This window comes from Nycticebus coucang, chromosome 4, assembly GCF_027406575.1.
Source record: "Nycticebus coucang isolate mNycCou1 chromosome 4, mNycCou1.pri, whole genome shotgun sequence".
Taxonomy (NCBI): domain Eukaryota; kingdom Metazoa; phylum Chordata; class Mammalia; order Primates; family Lorisidae; genus Nycticebus; species Nycticebus coucang.
In genome coordinates this window covers 48,436,383-48,456,823 of record NC_069783.1, presented here as the reverse complement: position 1 = coordinate 48,456,823, position 20,441 = coordinate 48,436,383, and the positions used below count along the sequence as shown (strand labels likewise).

Sequence of the window (20,441 nt, the reverse complement as noted above, 5' to 3'; positions counted from 1 at the left end):
ATGTTATAGAAATTAGGAATATCATCATCCTTTCTTATAGGAAGTCATAAAAACATAAGTCAAGAACAGTTTTTAAATTAACAACATTTGACTGTAATATTTCCAATCTCAGAATAACCGAGAATGTCAAACATATTTCTCGCCAAGTGAAACAAAACTCTTTAGAAAATTCGTTAGTATTCAAAAATTTATCTTTCAAACCAATAATAGTAATTAAAATAGAAAAAAAATTCAAAAATACATATTTTAAAACTTCCATTGTAAATCATCTTGCTAAGTAATTATAAGCCGTGTATTTCCTATTTATATCTACTCAGGTACTATGTGTGACTAGGTATAGTCAAGCAGTGTGGTTTTAATGCAAAGTTTAATGGCTTAATATGTCCCTCATACCACCATCTGCATAAAAAAAGGTTTTAAAGGTATTAATCAAATATTATTTGTTTGGATAAATCATTTCACCTATACATAAGGTTAGATAGAACTAAGAAGGGGACAAGAGAACAGGTAAAAACCTACCTAACAGTACAATCAGCACTATTCAGGTAATGGGCACACTTATAGCCCTGCCTTAAGCATTATAAAAGCTATCCATGTAACAAAACCATTGATATTTTGAAATACAAAAGTAATTTTAAAATAGGAAGTTACATTTTAAAATAATCATGATAATACAAAACACAAATGCTGTTCTGGTGAAATAATCACATTTAGACATTTTTGATAGCAAGCATTATTTTATAATGTGATTTGAAATCAGGAACTTGGCATTACATCGTGTTGTTTATCGTATGTTTTGCTGAGCGATGCACTGACCTCAAGAGGCACAGAGTCCTGACCCTTGCTGTCCTGACCTCCTTCAGCTATACTCTCTGAGGGCCACTTCCATGGGTGATTTAGGATTTGGGAGAGAAGTGGGGAGAAATAAACAGTGAGGAGCAGTGGGAGGAAGAATACAAAAAAGGCTGGAAGAGGGATATAGGGCCCAAGGGGCTGGTAAGACACGAAGCCTCCCCAAATGGCCCTCTCCACTCCGTACTGAAGTTTAAAGTGTCTCTTAACATGTTGGTCCCATTGTATCACCTGAATCTAAGTTCTTATTTGGTGATAGGATATTCTTTCACAGATACAGTACCAAAGATTGTCAAAATTGAAGGAAAAAAACATGTCAGGGCAATGTTCTTCCCACTTGTGATAGTGTAAAATAATTATCTCAGCAAACCCATGGAGAAGTTAAAATTTTTAAGATTAAGATTTAAGTTTTCTTTTGCAGAACAACAGTTGACTTTATTATTCCTTTTATATGGCAAGACACCAGAATATGCCCTTTTTGCATTCTTTGTGCATTTTCCATAATGGATTATCATGTGATATGAATAAGTTGGTTAGAGTATAATCTGGAAATATGTTAATAACTGTCCTAACACTTGAAAGCTTATGCCTACCTAAGTAATCACAATATTAGAGAATGGAAAAACACAAAAATGCATAGAGCTAGCATTAAAGATTCCTGATAAATCTAGTGGATGAAAGCAAACCATGTGGAACATTTCTAGAGACCTTTAGATCTTGCCAATGTTAGAAGAGGGAAAGCATTGAAAGCCACTTTTTATTTGTCCTTTGAGGTTAAGTGCCCAAAGCCTGGCCACAGACAGGAAGTGGTTCGTGGCCTATTAGGAACCGAGTGGGACAGCATCACCGCCTGAGTTTCACCTCCTCTCCCATGGAAAAATTAGTTTCCATGAAACCTATTCTTGGTGTGAAAAAGATTCCAGTCAGTAGCCTTACCTCATCACTCACATTACCACCTGTGCTCTGCCTCCAGTCCTGTCCCCCTTCAACACAGGACACTCCCACCTCCAACCCCTGTCCTTGGAAAAATTGTCTTCAGGGAAACCTGTCCTTCGTGCCAAATAGTTTGAGCACCACTGCTTTAAGGTAGCGTGATTACCAATGCGTGAGAATTCTTCCATAACCATTTGGCTAAGTGAATCTGAAAGAAGGGAATATAAATATGAAAGACTTCATAACCCTTATGAGAGCTCTTTGTCCTTGCTAGTAAAATCAGTAGCTTCTGAGGCTTAAGTACCAACAAAAGTCAAAAGCCTTCCTGCTGCTATTAAAGTGTTCTCCCCTTACTTGAAAGACAACATCAGTCCTACTGACCTTTCCTGTTGACCTGCACTCCTTGTGCTGCTGGGCCCAGTATGATGAACTGGCTATAGCAGCTTAGTTTTACATAAAGTCACAATTAATTGTCCACCATTCACCACTTAACAACTTACAGCTAATGTGGCATGCATTCCTCTTCTTTAATTGTCTCATTTGTTTATAAAGTGTTTCATCATATGCTCCAAGAAGGAGAAAAGAGATAAAAGTAAATTTTAGTTCATTAATTCACTTTTTTCACATTGTTAAAAAATATATATTGTAGATTGTTTTACTTCTGAAAATATCTTGTTTTAGTTTGTTATGGGGTGTTAAGGGAATCCAAAATTCTCAATTCCATGAAATATACAAATTAATTAGGGATTTTTCTGATTAAATTCCTCTTTTTTTTTTACATTGTCATAAATGGCTAAGAGATAATTATATTTCTTTTTTTTTTAATAACTTTTGAAACAAATTGAATAAGAAGACATTTAACCTTAATGGTCATTTATACTTTTCTTTAAATTAATTAATATGCATTTCCTTAGGTTTATCAGTGATCATCTAAGTAAAACATTAATGACAAAATTAGTGAAACATTTATTATTAATAAAAATATTTAAATTTCTGTAGCTCTTATGTCCCATTAATACACAGATACATCTGATCTTAGAATTAGTCAAGAAAAAATACACTGGCCTTCAGATCTGAAGCATGAATAGAAAAAAATTATTCATTAGTTAGATATGGAAGCACTATATATTTCAAGCAGACCTATAATGATACTTGTGATGGTTGTTAAAATTTAATTGTGAATAAGGAAGAAAGGGTAAAATGTTTCTTGAATTTAGATTTTAGTTTTGGGAGGGGGGTTGTCGGTTACTTTAAAAAATACAATGTCTGGAATTTTTATATGGGGATACATAGAGATGTTTTTGGGTCTCACGTGAGTTAAGTAACCATTTTGTCTGGTGTTAAAAAAAGAGAAGTATTTTTCTTAAACAGGAGATGTTTATCAAATATATGCCACAAATTGAGGTATTTCTATGGTCTTTGTTATGTTGTTTTTGTTTTACACAAATCTGTTGTTTTGTGCACAGTTGTTTTGAAGACATTTCAGAAATATTTGAACAGATAAAAATATATAGTTCATTTATGATACCGGTTCCTAATTGGAAAAATTTTCACACATATATTCCTTTTTTTCTGTTATGCCTCGTGTTGCCTTACATATATATTCTTAGTATAGAAAACTTAAACACTGAATCCCATTACAATTGTCAAGTTTTACTATCACGAGTTAAATGGTTAAAATTTTATCTCCATTCTCTGCATTTCCTTTTGGCAGAAAAATGAGATAATTGTGAAAATGTATTTAAAGTGAAAGCATTCCCTCATGTGGGAACAAATGATTTAGGTAATATTTAAATACAAGTTCTTTTTTTGGCTCACGACACCATATTAAGAGCATACTCTGCAACAATGCAAGAATATTTCAGATTGTATATGAAACCAGCACATTGTACCCCTTGATTGCACTAATGTACACAGCTATGATTTAACAATAAAAAATAAATAAATAAATAAAAACGCAAGTTGTCAGTGAGCACAAGTTAGCAGCTGAGCTAATTGGCACACGTTGGCAAGATGACTGTATTTAAAGGAAAAAGTGCTGCCTTTGGTTTGTCAGGTAGTGACTGAGTTACTGCAGTGGGTTCTTTTCTTCATAAGAGGACATTAATTTCCTGTAATCAAATACAGTGGATTATAGTCTTTGTTTCCTTCTACCCCGGCCACAGAAGCAACTTCAAGGCTTTTTATTCAGCAACACTACATGGGCTTTTGTAAAACAAGCAGTGACATATTCAGCATAAAAAGGTTTCATCTGCTACATTTCGTAGCTCTAGAGCATAGCTTATTGCTGCTTTGAGACTGGAAGTGACTACATATTAAGGCTTCAGTTTGGGAAGAAAATGGACATGACAGCAAAAATCCACTTTTAGGCAGAAGCAGCTTGGTGATGTTTGAAAGTGGAATGACAAGGCAGTATGGAGCTATATGGTTGGTAAGTGATTTCGAGTAATTAACAGGAGCTATTGTAGAAATATTAAAAATTACTAAACGAGGTTTGATTGTAATTTAAAAAACTCCATAATTTCAGTCTTCCTGTATTTTTAATTCCCAGGGTGTGTGTAGTTATGTGTACACACATATACATTCATAATCTAACACATATGCGATCTTAAGATTTTTTGAACTCATTTTACATAATTTACAAGGAATATTTTGAAAGTTATAGCATTTTTAATCCAATTTATCTGAAAAGTAGTATTTTTCTATAGGACAAGAGAGAGAATGGAGATTCGAGGAAAGACAGGAAATGCAATCCACAGATGAAAATGGCCCAGGATCAAGATGGGATAGAATCTTGTTTCCCTACAGTTCCTATTCTTCAAAAAGAAAAGTTTTGGCTAGGTGTGGTGGCTGGGAGGCCGAAGGAGGAGGATTGTTTGAGGCCAAGCATTTGAGAACAGCCTCAGTAAGCGGGAGACCCCATCTCTACAGAAAATAGAAAAATTAGCCAGGCTTGGTGGTGTATGCCTGTAGTCTCAGCTAGCCAGGAAGCTAAAGCAAGAGGATCACTGAAGTCCAGGAGAGGGAGGTTGCAGTGAACTATAATGACACCATGGCACTCTCGTGTGGGCAAAGAAATAAAACCATGTCTCAGAAAAAAAAAAAAATCGAGAAGAAAAGATTTGTATGTAGAGGAAAAGAGCCAACCGTCAGCATTTCTACCAGCTAAATCTCAGGCCCTTTCTTTCATATCTAAGGTGAATTTGGGGGTCTGACCAGGCCTTGAAGAAGACATTAGGTACCTATAATCCATTGCTTATATCCAAGAGCCTTTGTATATACTTTGAGAAGATGGAGTGAGGGTTTTGCCAGTGGAATAAAACTAGGCTAGCCCCTGTTTTAATAATATCTATTGGATAGTACTGAGTTAGGGCTCAAAACCATTCTAGAAGATTTTTAAAACTGAGAAAGACTATTTTTATACTGTCTCCTCCAAAGTTTAGCTTTGGGGATCACTCAGCCACTTATAGTGAATAAATAAAATACATTTGTACTTAGGCAAGAAAATAAATCTCCAGCAAAAAAAAAAAAAAAAAGAAAAAGAAAATGAGTTCTGTTTTAGTTCATAAAGATGGGAGTAAAATTATACTTTAAAAACCAGATAAACTATATTAAATGCCTGGGCGATATTATTGTTCAATACTACACTCATTACAAGATAGGCCGATTAGTAAAGTATCTTAAATTCAATTGTCCCTCTTCTCTAAGTTAGACCTAAGTGTTTTAGTGCCGCCTCAATTTAATTCTTACATTGATTCCCTCTAATACTGTAGCGTAGGGTGGTTTTGATTTTATTTGCCATTTTGAATTTGTGTTTTTTCACCTACCCCACCAACATGACCCTTTCGAGCTAATTGGAGTTTATTTGGGGCCAAGGTTACAAGACCCTGTTGATACCATTGATGTGTGAGAAAGCAAAGGTAGTAACACATCTCTCCCTGACCACTTTGATTTGCGCTCCCTGGTGTATAGTGACACGAGGCCTGGGGGTTACGGCCTTTGGCAGCAGAACACCTTTCCTACAGCAGTAGGCACTATTCCCTGAGACATAAGTATTAATGTAGCTCTCTGACATTCAGTGAACTCCACAGTCACGCTCTGTTTGTTCTCATCCTCTTTCCCATAGCCAACCCGACCCGAGCAGGAGGCAGAGAGTCCTACCCAGGCTCGGCAGAAGTGATCCGGGAGTCCAGCAGCACCACAGGCATGGTCGTGGGGATAGTAGCCGCCGCCGCCTTGTGCATCCTTATCCTCCTTTATGCCATGTACAAGTACAGAAACCGGGATGAAGGCTCCTACCATGTGGATGAGAGTCGAAACTACATCAGTAACTCAGCACAGTCGAATGGGGCAGTTGTCAAGGAGAAACAACCCAGCAGTGCAAAAAGCGCCAACAAAAATAAGAAAAACAAGGATAAAGAGTATTACGTCTGATCCCAAGATCTTCAATGGACACTTGTATAGAAATAGTCTTCATTTTATCTGAGACATAATATAAACTTATTTACTTTCCTTTTTATGAAGCACATACAAAAGAAGACAGGGAATGCAATCAGGAAGGAAAGACTTTTTAAAAAATAAAAACAAGTATCTTATGCTCTTGTTTCTCAAAAAAAGAAAAAAAATAAAAAAGAAAGAAAAACAGGGGCCAATAAATTCCCTAACATTCACAGTGTTTTCATTTACTCTGCCTGTCTTTATGTTGCTGGAACATTCCAAAAAGACAGTGATGGCCGCACGCATTCATAAAGCAAAGGAGTATTAAATATGGAGGCACAACACAGAACAGAACACACAAAAAAGAAGCTACCTATGATCCTGGATTTAGCCAAAGTGCTAGTGCTTTCTTGAGAAGTCAGTTAGTCCGATTGCCAGACAAGACTGTCATTTTGGGTGACTCAACCTGCAAACCTTTAAGCGTTTGCAGCCTGGTGCAACTGGAGCGATGGTTGGAACTTGGATTTGAAACAAAGTGCTGGCTTTTTTGAAGACTTGTGTCGTAACACATTCAAAAAGCCCCTTTCTGGTTGTTAAGAGAGGAAAAGAAAAGTATGGAGGCCTTATTTTCAAAAACGTGAAATATAAGGCACATTTTCACACAAAAAATTTCAAAACAAAAACAAGAGGGCATAGATGCAATCATTGGGAAATTTTCATGCACGCTTACTATGTTATTACATATGTTTATATAAAATCCATCTCTGTGTGCTTTCTGGACTGTAATAAGTGACGTTTTATAGCCTGTTGTATAGAAAATGCAAAATATATCTCTGCTCTTCAGCCATTTTTTGGTAAATTCAATGTTATAAGTGTTGCTAAGTATAGGGAGTTTTATGACATCAGAGCAACAATGATTTCAGGTTTGTTCTTTTTTTTTTGCCACCATTATAAATTGCCACAATTACTTTCATTTTTTTAAAAAAATTATAGTGTAGTGTTTATTCTAAGGAAGATATGTATGAATGTATATAAAAAAACTCAGCCTTTTTTCTTACCTGTACAGCCTTCATTCTGTTGCAATTAAGTTTTAGTATTTGTATGAAAGGTGTGAATTAGAAGGTAAATGTATACATATCGTATATCTTATACTATTTTTGCCCCCAAGTACTCACGTTCCCACATACTTTCACATTCACCATCACACACACACACACACAAATCCACACGAATCCACCAAATATGATGGCAGACCCCAACATACAAATAGTAGTAAATATTTTCTGATAAATTGAAAAGCAGAAAGGAAGATAGTTGTGCCAAGGTATTGATGGCAAATGGAGGGATTCGCTTCCCTGAGATCTTGCTCCCAGGAATCCCCAAGAAGATTTTAGTCCCTAATGCAATAGAACCTTTTCTAATCAAATAGAATATCATCGGTATACTGCTGCATGAATATGAACCTTTATGTAGGCAGGTACTGGAAGCAAAATTGGTTAATCTACACCTTAACTCTGGCTGTTGCAATTGAAAAGTTTGTTTCTAATAAAATAATATATATATTCTCTGAAACTGATGTGCATGATAAACATTTTTGGAAAGTAAACACTTTCTCAACTAGGAAAGTATTTTCAATCATTTCTGATTCTGTATTACTACCCACTTAAAACAACCATTCTCTATCTTGATTATTGACTATGTTTTAACATTTCTTGTTTTACATATATATCATTAAGTATAGTTTTAGTTTAACACATTATGTAGTAGAAAACAATAGATTATACACTTGTTTTTGCACACTGTTTCAATGATGTTCATAGCAATAAATTATTAGTATGAGAAGGTAATGCAAATGAAATGGATTATTAGATTGCAAAGTGATGCTTCAGTAGAAATTGGTTGCATTATTTGAACATCTTCTAAAAGAATGATATTAATTTTCATGGAAGAGATGCATACCTTTACAGTTAGCTTTGACCAACAAAGACAAAAAATGTAAAACATCTCTGTGATACTTTAGTTGATGAAAGTGGCCTGGATTTGAGATATACAGCACTTAAGACGTGTATACAATTTACAGCAAATCGCCCCTGTGTCTGGTTGCCAAGGAATTGTTGTGTACGAAGAGTCTTAAGTTTTTCATGACCTAGAAAGTAGAAGGTATAAAACTAAAATTTAATATCCTTTACTTCTGTTTTTTGTTTTTATCTTGTTTTAATTTGCCAGGTTAAAGAATTCACATGTCTTTTCCCCCCTTCTCATTCAGTCTTACTCAGGGAAAGCCAGTGAAATAAAAAGGGAAATATAAAACCACTAATTCACATATTAATTTTTTTTTAAATTCATTGCTTTTCCATTTGACGTCTTAAACCAGAATGAGTTTTCATCTAGAAAGATTCTAAAATGTGACAGAAAATAAACTGAACAATGGTATGTTTAAGCAGTATATCTATGAAACCTGGTGTTTGCGTTCAATATTTCTTCCCAGAATAAATTTTAAAATTACATGCAAAGATACAATCTTATATGCATGTGTTACCAGTAAAAATATTTCTACTGTTATTGGCCTACACAAAAATCAAACAGTTTATTTTTTTTTCCTGAAAATGGAGAAAGAAAAGAGAGAACCATGAGTTAAGGAGAGGAAATGACTTGGATAAAATCCCCATTATATTGATACCAAATGTATTGGGATTCATTCAGAGTTTGCAGTTAATAGAGGATTTCACACTACCTGGCATAAGTCTGATTACATCTCTAGACTGTGACTTTTCTGATTGAGTATGCTTCTTTTGTATCCACATAATGTGTTGACTTTTTAAAACAAGAAAAATACTTCAATAACATGTGAAGTGGTCAATTCCTAAGACATCAGAGAAAGGCCACAGGACCCTACCCTTCTAGTGCTTTGTGTGATTGGGTATCTAAGGGGGTTTCTTTGTTTTTTTGTTTTTGTTTCTGTTTTTCTGTTGCAAGGCCAATTTATCCATTAATGGAAATGCTAAGCAAGTGGAATTTACTGTTTTGTTAATAAAATATTTCTTAATACAACTGTGGATTTATTGATTTAAAAAATTACAAGCGGCACCATTGGTGTGGTATAGTAAGAAGACTGCGTTGGAAGGGAAGACCTGCCTTGTACAAGCAGAGGAAAAATTTGGATTTATTTTTTCTGGATTTTATTTATTGAACATGTCTACATTCATACACTTACAGATGCAACAACTAAATGTATCTTTGTTCACATGTGTTCATCTATCAAGATAGCTGAAACCAGAAACTTCTGTATAACAAGTTAAAAACACCATGAAAATGCTGATTTTGTAAATACGTTTTTCTCTTTGAAAAGCAATGGAATCAAAGTTAAGTAAATCTGAGTTTAAAGGCTAATACTACCAGGCACTAGCTACAATGTTTCTAATGGCTTTGAGCCTCATTTTCCTCACCTGCTATTTCTGAGTAATAATAAGAATGTCACCGGGTGAGAAGGATAAGCCAGCACCACTGAGTGCAAATTAAGGGTGGCTACTAGTAATACTATTATTTTTCATAATAGCTCTAAGAAAACAAAGTTGGAGCAGATTGCATCAGTTGAAAAGCAATACACAAAAAAAGTGTATAAAGGAACATACCAACTTGTTTCCATATATTTATTTTTCTGTAAAGCGCAGTATAGTTTTGGAAATCAGATGACCCATCCAGAAGTTTTAGTCCAGTAGTGGGTAACTCCTTTAGCAACCTGGCTTTTGAAAATAATTTTCTGATAGAAATGCATTTCCTCTTAAATAGTGAAAGTTTAAACATAAATGCTTAATCAGCTTTGAGCCTGTGTTGTTTAAATACATGAGTTATTTCTTAATACTCACTCATGACTTTTTTAAACAAGCAGAGAAACTATCCTTATTCCCTTAACATCTAAATTGAAGGGTGTATAATTTAGCCAACCTCGAAAATGTAGGCATTTCAAAGATGGTGGCTGTGTGAAGCCGTTTTTCAGTGAACAGACCAGGCATTCTTAGATTCTTGACCTGTGTGGGACATAGATTCCTCAGGGCCCAACGATTAGGCATCAGAGTACTCTCTCCCTCAAGCATTTGCAGATGAGCATTTTCCTAGAAAAAAATGTGTTTCATTAAGTTTATTAAAATCCTCAAAGAACTCTAAAATTCCCCAAAAGATTAAATGGATACTGGATATAAACAAACTTTGTTATAAATAATACTGGGGATGAATGGTTCAGTGAATAGTATCAAAGAGATGGCATACACTACCTTTAGTATGCGTAATATCATCATAATGTACACGGGACATTTCCTTTCCTATACTTAAATATCTAACCATGTAATCCTTATGAAAATTAATACTGTTTCATTTTTATAAATTTAACCTTCAAATATTTTTTGAGTACCAAATTATGTAAATCACTTAGTTCATCCCATATATTTCCACTGTTTTGAACAACTTAGTACTCATTTAAAGTCAGACTTCTCCAAGGATTGGAACATTTGATTTACCACCTTGAAGATCAGCTATACAAATCCATATGCAGCAAGGTCTTTGCCAACAAAAACATCCATTGTTAGGCAGGTGGAGGTCATGGATATTTGAGATATTAGATTAACTACAGAAACAATAGACCACCAAATATGTGGTTATCTTTAAGTTTAAATACAAATGCGAAAATAGATCATCAAGAGTTATCCAAATAAAGCCTCTTTGATGACTTCTTGATAATTCTTGTATCGAGGAGGTTGAGTGCTTCTAGATCAATCATGATAAGGACATCTTGTGCTTATGCAAGTACTTTGTCAATGAACGCTGTTTCTCCGAACAAGATAGCAATTCTGGGTGAGGAACATGGCTAGTAAGGTGGTGGCATCTTATGTCCCCACCTGATTCCATCCCTAAGAAAGAAATGATCGTGATTTCAAAGCTTCCACTGAATAACCTTGCTTAAGAGTACAAAATAACCCCTTGGAAAACAAAGTGGACTATAAAGCCACAGTATCAATTCAGTAAAAACTAGCAATAAATAAAAACTTCCTGCGTTCAATAAGACTGTGTGATAGTTCAGATGTTTACCATTTAGAACAGGCGTCCTCAAACTTTTTAAACAGGGGGCCAATTCACTGTCCCTCAGACTATTGGAGGGCCAGACTATAGTATATAAAAAAAAAAAAAAACTATGAACAAATTCCTATGCACACTGCACATATCTTATTTTGAAGTAAAAAACAAAACGGGAACAAATACAATTCACACCGCTTCATGTGGCCCACAGGCCGCAGTTTGAGGACGCCTGATTTAGAAGAATGTGCTTTTGCAGTTAATTAAAATGATCTCAGTAAGGGGCTGTCACAACCACAAAATTTAGAGCAAGATGGATTAAATCCTAGATTTGAAAATTATGGCCTATGGGACTTTGGGCAATCAATCATACCAAATTTATTTAGCTATAGAAGCAAGATAATGAGACAATCTATAGAAATGTGAGGATTAAAAGCCATAATGTACTCAAATGCTTTGCATAGAGTTCTATATTTCATTAAGAGACAAAAATTAAAATAAAGGTTACTTCTTTATTGGGTAAAATTAAAGTGTGCCAAGCAGCTTCTAAAAGAGTAGAATTAAAAAAAAAAAAAGAATTAAAAAAAAGAGTAGAATTATGAAATTGTAGACTAAGAATACTTTAGAAGTTCATGTTAGTATTTCTCCCAATATATAACAGATGACACTCTGTAATAGCCCAGGCAAGCATTGTTCAGCATGTCTAAAGGAAGGGTAAGTACTTTGCAAGGCAGTCTATTTCATTGTGAGATAATTGTGGTTCCTTGTATCTTGCTCTCTATAACTTCCACCTGTTGGTTCTAATTATGTTAATGTAAAACAGAATAATATCCTCTTTTCCTTGAGATAGCCTTTACAAACCACCTCCTCCCTGACCCCTTACCTAGATTTTCTCTTTGCCAGTCTTCACATTCTGGTTTCTCTCAGACTTCACTCAAATCATATGGATTCTAAATTTCTCTTTCTCTTTTACATTCATTTAGTTGAAAATTCATTTATTTGAAAAGATATCTGAGGGATGCCTCAAGAGAGTTCTCTCTAAATAATACTTTCAACCAGGAGCACTTTTGCTCCCCCCGGAACATTTGGTAACATTTGAGGTGGAGAGAGCTCTTGCTATCCCCTGGGTAAAGATCAGGGATGTTACTAAACAAAATGAGGTGTATAGGTCAGCCCCTGCCCCAACAAACAAGTATTCTATCCAAGATATCAATAGCACTAATGTTGATAGGCATAATACATATCAATGGACTAGGATAATACATATCAACTTACCCATAAAATTTGAATGAAAAACCAGACAATTGTATCCATCTTGTCTACCAGAAGATCACACAAAAGGGAGTGGTGGCCTTGCAATCAGGGTACAGAATAACATCCTCCTAATCTATTAATCTATTGGGAAAGAGAATCAGCCTAATTTGTAATGCTGTTTGTTAATTTTTAGCACCTCTTTTAAAAAATGATCACAAATCAGTTTTTAAAACAATTCTAATTTGACTTCAAGTTCATCACTGTACAATTTAAAACACCCTAAGAGTATTACTTTTGCAATCAGAATCCTTCATTTTTCTAGAGTCATATCATGCTTCCTAAAAATATCAAGATAGCCAGTAAATGCTCATCTTTACATTCAAATTGTCTGAAATATAACTGGCCTTGACATGGGCAGACAAACTTTGGAAGAGGAATATGGAAATTATTTATGTTTTGCCTACCTGGAGCATCAGTTCTCACTGGGCACCCTTTTTCCTGGAGTGTGACTTTAAGAGCCTTAGGCAGACGATTTCTGGCTGTTTAGCCCATCCCAGAATCCTGGTAAGTACTCTGTTATATCTTATCATTTTAAGATAGCCATGATAATTGACTTTTACTTCTATCATCCAATAATCTTTCTTAGAATGTCCTTCAGAGAAGTGATTCTAAGGAGTACCATAAGGGAGTAGGCAGATGAGTCAGGGAAATTAAAGAAACCCATTAAGACTGATCACATGATACCTTACTGTTGTGGGCGATACTATTTGAGAATTCTAGGAGATAACACATTTCACAGTTGTTTCACCTGAGGGACAAGGCAATTAGAATGTATATCCATTGATTCCGATCAGTCTTAAATAGAGGGCTGCTAGAGGGGAGGGAGGCAGGAGAAATAATAACTGCAGAGTACTTTGTGTGGTGTTGTAACCTGGCTAAATTCTACTTGTCCAGAGAAAGCCCTCAAGTAACTAGCTTCAAGTGTTTTCAGCTGGTAGGCATTAGGTTCTTGTATTCCAGTATGGTGAGGAACCTAGGTGTGCTGCAAACATTTTTAAAGACCATTAATCATACTATTTTCGAAAGACATTCAAGGCACAGTAAGTTCTCTTTTTTTATTCTGTTTTTTGATCAATGTAATTTAAGGATGCCGCAGAAGTTTAACTACATGTTCAAGTGTGCTGTGAGATAAAAAAAAAAAAAAAGGTTAAAAAGGTGGGCAAGGTGGCTCACGCCTATAAACCTAGCACTTTGTGAGGCTGAGATGGTGGATTGCTTCAGCTCAAGAATGGGAGACCAGCCTTAGCAAGAGGTAGACCCCATCTCTGAAAAACATTGTCAGGCCTTGTGATGGTCACCTGTAGTCCCAGCTACTCGGGAGCCTGAGGCAGGAAGGTCACTTGAGCCCAAGAGTTTGAGGTTGCTGTGAGCTGTGATGCCACAGCGCTCTGGTGCAGGGTGACAAAGTAAGACTCTGTCTCAAAAAATAGAAAAAAAAAGTTTAAAAAACATTGTGCTAGGGTATGTGAGTGGGTTACCTCCACATCTGCTTCTGTTTCTTATACATTAGTGATTTAGTACTTCTACTTACATTGAATGCATTTAGTTTTCTGGCTAGTAAAATTGGTTCTGAACTGAACAAAAACAAATCTTCAAAATTATGTCATTCCATTCCCAGAGAACTCTCAGTCTCCTTCTTGTGACTCTATGATAGTTTTCTTAGGACCTCTAGAGTTAGTTTCCGGTGTTCCTGCAAACATTTTCTACCATAAGTGCAATAGTTTAGGCAGTGTATCCTTATCTCGGTTTTACCGTGTCTGTCACACACAGCAGCTGCAGTCCAATCCCCAGGTAGTATTCTCCAAAAGCATAGCCGGGACCGAGGGGCATGCTGTGGCTCTCCTCCATGTTTGGGAACAAGCTAATCATGGAAATCATGTTCGCCTGTTTGGACTGTTTTCCTCCCAAATGACAATCCTTGTTCTGTCCACTGGGAAGTTGCCTCTGATGCCTCCCATTGGCTAGGAGGGAATGGGATGGAATTCATCCTTCCCTATCAGTGGAGAAGTATAGACATGAACTCCTAAAAGAATCGAATATTTCTTTACTCCATGTTCCCACTGATACTCTTGAATTTTACAGAGTCAACAGATGGGGTGGAAGAAGGTGTGCCTTTGGCACGGCTAGCTGGCCAGGTGCGCTGTCTATGGTGCAGGAAGCACCAGAGAGCCTTGGCCTGTGCCCAGGGACGTTTCCACAGATGCCCTCGCACCTCCTTACATCCCTCCTTCCTATTTCTCCTTCAACCAATTATTTTAACCTCATTCTTCCTGCTCCTTGTGTGACTTGGAAATCCTCATGTTCCCTGGTATGGTTTAGATTTTTATTTTATTTTATTTATTTGTTTGTTTTAGACAGTCTCACTCTGCTTCCCTTGGTAGAGTGCTGTGGCATCATAACTCATACCCTGTTTCCCCGAAAATAAGACAGTGTCTTATTTTAAGGTGTGCTCCAAAGATGCGCTAGGTCTTATTTTCAGGGGACGTCTTATCTTTCCTGTGAGTAGGTCTTATTTTCGGGGAAACAGGGTAGCAACCTCAAACTCTTGGGCTTATGCGATTCTCTTGCCTCAGCCTCCTGAGTAGCTGGGACTACAGGTGCCCGCCACAACATTGATAGAGTTTTTCTATTTTTTGTGGTGCCAGGGTTTCTGTCTTGCTCAGGCTGGTCAGCCTAGGAAGACAAATTCCTAGGCTCAAGCAATCCACCCACCTTGGCCTCCCAGAAGGCTAGGATTACAGGTGTGAGCCACTGGGCCCGGTCCCTGGTATGGGTTTTAAAGCATAGACATTCTGGGGTGGCGCCTGTGGCTCAAAGGAGTAGGGCACCGGCCAGAGGTGGTGGGTTCAAATCTAGACTCGGCCAAAAAAAACTGCAAAAAAAAAAAAAAAAATAGACATTCTGGCTTCCTCAAGATAATTTTTCAATTTTTGATATGGAGAAAGGGAATGCAGACATCCTGTGCTCTGTATACTATATTATTTTTCTCATTTCCTTTGTTTTTCGTTGTCCCTATGTATCCACCATCATAGCACATGGTGTTTTCCTGTCAGCAACCCTTACAAGGTACCTCGGCGGTTCACTTCATTTTGGACTGAATTATTTGAAAGAATTCCTCTCTTCTTATTGATCTAGAGTCAAGTTATGAGGAGACCTCTGACTTGATTCTCTTACCTCTCTCTTACTCCCCTGCGCTCTTCCCTGCCCACAGAGAGCAGGGACAGGGCAGCCATGACTCCTTGGTAGCTCTAATTCAGCCACAACAATGATCCTGGATAGCTTCCCAATCTGTTTCCACTTAAATTTTCTTTATAAAGTTATATATTTTAGACTTTTCTTCTATGTTTAGAATTTCTTATTTGCCTTTAGCTGTATTTATCTTCAGAACATCTAGCTGCTGGATAACATGTTTTATCTGTATCTTTAAAAAATTTTCCTTTGAAAGTCTACAACCTATAAAGGATGTGTCCTGAAGGTTCCCTTCCTTTTCTGTTATAAATTTCACGACATTTTCTGTCTCTTCGATCAATCACTACACCTGTACTTCCCTGTTTCTTGAAATTGACTTTGTTACTCAGACTTCTCCAAGCAATCTACTTTTATTAAAATGAAACTTTCCGCAGAAAATGTAAACAGGTGGAATTTCAACATGTTAGCTCGGTGCCGGCTGTATTTCCCATACTGTAAAATATTATCCATTCCTCTGCACAGTATCATTTTTTCTTGACTGTGCTTTATTATCACCAAATCTCATCACATTTTAATGGTAATGTTACCGGACAAATATTTTATCTGGGAAATGCCTCATTTCGATAACTTCTGATTTTAAAATGTAACAATTTAGACCTGTGGAGAAGGCTTTGACCCTTTTTTTTAAAGTGAAAACTGAAGTATGTAGTTAAACTTTTCTACATGGCTTAATCGTTAATCATTATAAGCATTCATGGAGTGCGTTATGGTTTACAAAGTACTGTCATGGACAGATAATATTTCATCAGTACAACAATATGATATGTACATACTACTAAAAATATGTTTGCACACTCAAAGCTGTAGAGCACCACACACACAGAGATACCAGACACAGACGACACACACTGATTGCTTAATGACAGAAATCAGTTCTAAAAAATGAAGGTAGGCAATTTTGTCATTGTGCAAATGCCATATAAATGTTAAGTAGTGTGTACTTAACAAAGCTAGATGATATCCAGCTTTCCCCATCCTTTTTGGCACCAGGAACCAGTTTTATGGAAGATCATTTTTCCATGGACTGAGGGCAGGTGGAAGGTTCTAAGAGACTTCGAATGTGTCACATCTCCACTTCAGATCATCAGGCATTCTATTTTAATAAGGAGCACACAGCTTAGATCCCTCACGTGCATAGTTGACAGAAGGGTTCTGCTCCTATGAGAAATGAATGCCCCACTTATTTAACAGAGGCGGAGATTAGGTTGTGATGCCAGTGAGGGGGAGCTAGATGGAAATGCAGGTGAAATTTATTGCCTGGCCTGCAGCTCACCTCCTTATTCCCTGGCCTGTGTGGCCCAGTTCCTAATAGAGCATGGACCAGTATCAGTCTGTGGCCTCCGGGTTGGGTAGCCCAGGTCTAACCTAATCGGTATGGAGGCTATATGCTATTACTACTAAGCTACAAACCAGTGTGTAGCATGTAACTGAACTGAATACCGTAGGCAATTGTAACACAATGGCATTTGTGTATCTAAATATATTGAAACATAAAAAGAGTAAAGTAAAAATACGATATTACAATATTATACGATATTACAATCTTATGAAACCCCCATTCAATAAGTGCTCCATTGTTGACCAAAACATTGTAATGTAGCATGTAAAAATTCACAAACAGAATGGTTTCAGAAATCATTTTATGATTTAGGAAGTATTACCAATAAAATAGCCAAATTAACTACCCAGCTCTCAATTATTTTTTATGCTATGGTTATGAGGCTATGGAGAGTACTGTTAACAGAAATTCATGATAATTCAACAAGATCTTTCTAGTTTTCTGATGGTAGAAATCATTTCATGGAGCAACTAGCAAATACCACAATGTTTCTTTCTTTTGAAGGTTACTAATAAAGGAAAGAAGGGCAAACACTCAGTAATAAATCAGTAACACGCATGTGGGTCTTTGCTAATACAAAAGATGTTAAGGACAGAGTGATGAAGCAAAACAATCTAAACGTAATTGTGCATTTGAGTAATGTGTTGGTGATAATGATATTTCTTGTAACAAATACATTCCAATCTATTATCCTATTTTATTTTTATAATATTCCTGTGTGGTTGATACAATTGAGATTTATATCTCCATTTTGCCAATGATAACAGTGAAAGCTAGAAAAGTTAAGGAACCAAATGTAAAGTGTATTCTAGCGATAAATCAATATCTCGTGTATTAGGTCATGTATCTCCTGAAACCAGGGGAATTAAATTTAGTATCACAAATTAGAAAAGATGATGAAGACTTTGAAAACTCCTTATTTTGTAGATGAAAAATTGGGGCTTCCATTTAAGAAATGATTTGCATGAAATAATACTGCATGTTAGCAGCAGGGCTCGGACTAAAGCCTGGCTCTCCTGACTCCAATTCGTACCTCTTGTTATCCTAGCCAAGGAATGAAGACTCTGCGAGCAGAAAATGCAGCACCATCATCCCTTTCCAAAACTTGATTTCTTTCCAGTTCTCTGATGTACATTTTTCAGCTGACCTGTATGTTTATCAGATAAAATTATTACTTTAAATTTCGTGGCAAAAGGGCAATATCTAGCATATAGTGGCTAGCCAATATAATTTTTTTTTGTATGTTAATACAATTAGTTTGGCATTATTTTTGCTAATGTTCACCTTGTATTTCTCTGGTTGAGCAAAATACATTAGAAAAGGATAAGAAAGGGATTTGTATCTTGTTGACAGTATTTCCCGGTCTATTATCTCAGCTAAAAAATCACCTTCTACCACCTTTTTCTTTCTTTTTTTTTTTTTTTATTGTTGGGGATCCATTGAGGGTACAATAAGCCAGGTTACACTGATTGCAATTGTTAGGTAAAGTCCCTCTTGCAATCATGTCTTGCCCCCATAAAGTGTGACACACACTAAGGCCCCACCCCCTCCCTCCTTCCCTCTTTCTGCTCCCCCCCCACCTTTTTCTTATAGTCCCAGATAAACAGGCAGCACTTTTCTCAAGACCTTGAAAGTCATGCGTAACAGAGTTTTTATTTACTAAACCATCCCTTTGTTTTCTACTTTTTCTTTAATACCTGACTTAGAACTTTTCTTTAAGCCTTTCCACCATCTATGTGGCTTTCAATATTTCTGTCAGTAATCCTCTCAATCCCTAAATTCAGAATTCCTCATCCTCCTTAGTCCCAAAGAGCTCCATCAAAATTCAATCTTAGTTATGGAGGAATAATTTATACATGCAAAAACTTGTTCTTCAAACAGAAATGAATCTATTTTTTTTTTTTTTTTTTGAGACAAAGTCTTAAGCTGTCCCCCTGGGTAGAGTGCCATGGCATCCTAGCTCATAGCAACCTCCAACTCTTGGGCTCAAGTGATCCTTTTGCCTCAGTTTTTCTATTTTAGTAGAGATGGGGTATCAGTTTTGCTCAGGTTGGTCTCAAACTCCTGAGCTCAAGCAATCCACCTACCTTGGCCTCCCAGAGTGCTAGGATTATAGGCATGAGCCACCGCATCCAGCCATGAATCATTTTTTAAATGTAAAATGTTGAGATCCCCTCATAGTTGACTCTTGAACAACATGGGTTGGAACTTTGAGACTCCACTTATCCTTAGATTTTTTTCAACATTACACCAAATGCGCCCACCTCTCTTACCTCCCCTTCCACCTCCTCTGCCTCTTCTGACCCTGCCACCCCTGAGACAGCAGGACCAACCCCTCCTCCTTAATCTCCTCAATCTGAAGACAGTGAGGATGAAAACCTTTATGATGAACAACTTCCATGTAGTGCATGTATTTTCTTGTCTTTATGATTTTTTTTAACAACAATGTGTTTTCTCTAGCTTGCTATTTGTAAGAGCATAATATATAATATATAACGTAAATATAGAATCAGCTGTTGATGTTATCAGTGAAGCTTCCTGTCAATAGCAGGCTATTAATAATTAAGTTTTGGGGAGAGTGAAAAGCTATACGGGGATTTTTGACTGCAGGGTTGAGGAATTTGGTGTCCCTAAGCCTATCATTGTTCAACTGTACATCTTAATTCTTCCTCCTTTCCATTCCTCAGTTGAACTAAATGTGTTTGCCTTGCTTATAATCTGTTGGCCTGCTTTTCTAACCCGTTATATCTCCATATCGATCTCTCATCATATTCACTTGCCCCATTGCCTACACAAAAACCCAAACTGTAGTTAATTGTTTTCCTAAAGCCTTTTTTAATGCAACTTCTATTTCTTGCTCACTTTTATGCACTAATTTGGTAGAAAGCCCATCTGCAGCGTCTGTGGTAAGCTGACAGGCCTCTCTTTCCACTCTGTACCCTAACTCTTAACATTTTACTATTCTTTTGAGCTACATACATTAACAATTGCTTGCTAGACATCTAATTCCTTAGGTATCACAGCCACAACATGTCCCAAACTGACTTTATTTTCTTTAGTTTAAAACAAAATATTGGTACCATTACAATCTTCTAGGGAACGCAAAATGTAGATTATAGAAACATATCTTAAATTACGCCTGGAATCATAGAGAATGTAAAAAATATCTCTTTTCTACATTTATTCAAATAAATCAAACTTTCTACTTGTACACTGTGCCTGGTTAGATTAGAATGTCATTGTTTGCCTT

The 20,441-nt window shown here is 36.4% G+C and overlaps 1 protein-coding gene across 23 annotated transcripts in view; it reads left to right on the top strand.

The window, feature by feature from the left end:
* The window catches only part of NRXN1 (neurexin 1), a 1,108,798-nt gene extending 1,099,525 nt beyond the window's left edge, over window positions 1-9,273 (top strand). For all 23 annotated transcript variants that reach the window (XM_053587958.1, XM_053587975.1, XM_053587974.1 and 20 more), the window contains one exon: window positions 5,912-9,273. In XM_053587958.1, the coding sequence (XP_053443933.1) occupies window positions 5,912-6,219 (308 nt within the window). In that variant the 3' untranslated portion in view covers window positions 6,220-9,273. The remainder of the gene's footprint in view (window positions 1-5,911) is intronic.
* The last annotated feature ends 11,168 nt before the right edge of the window (window positions 9,274-20,441 follow it).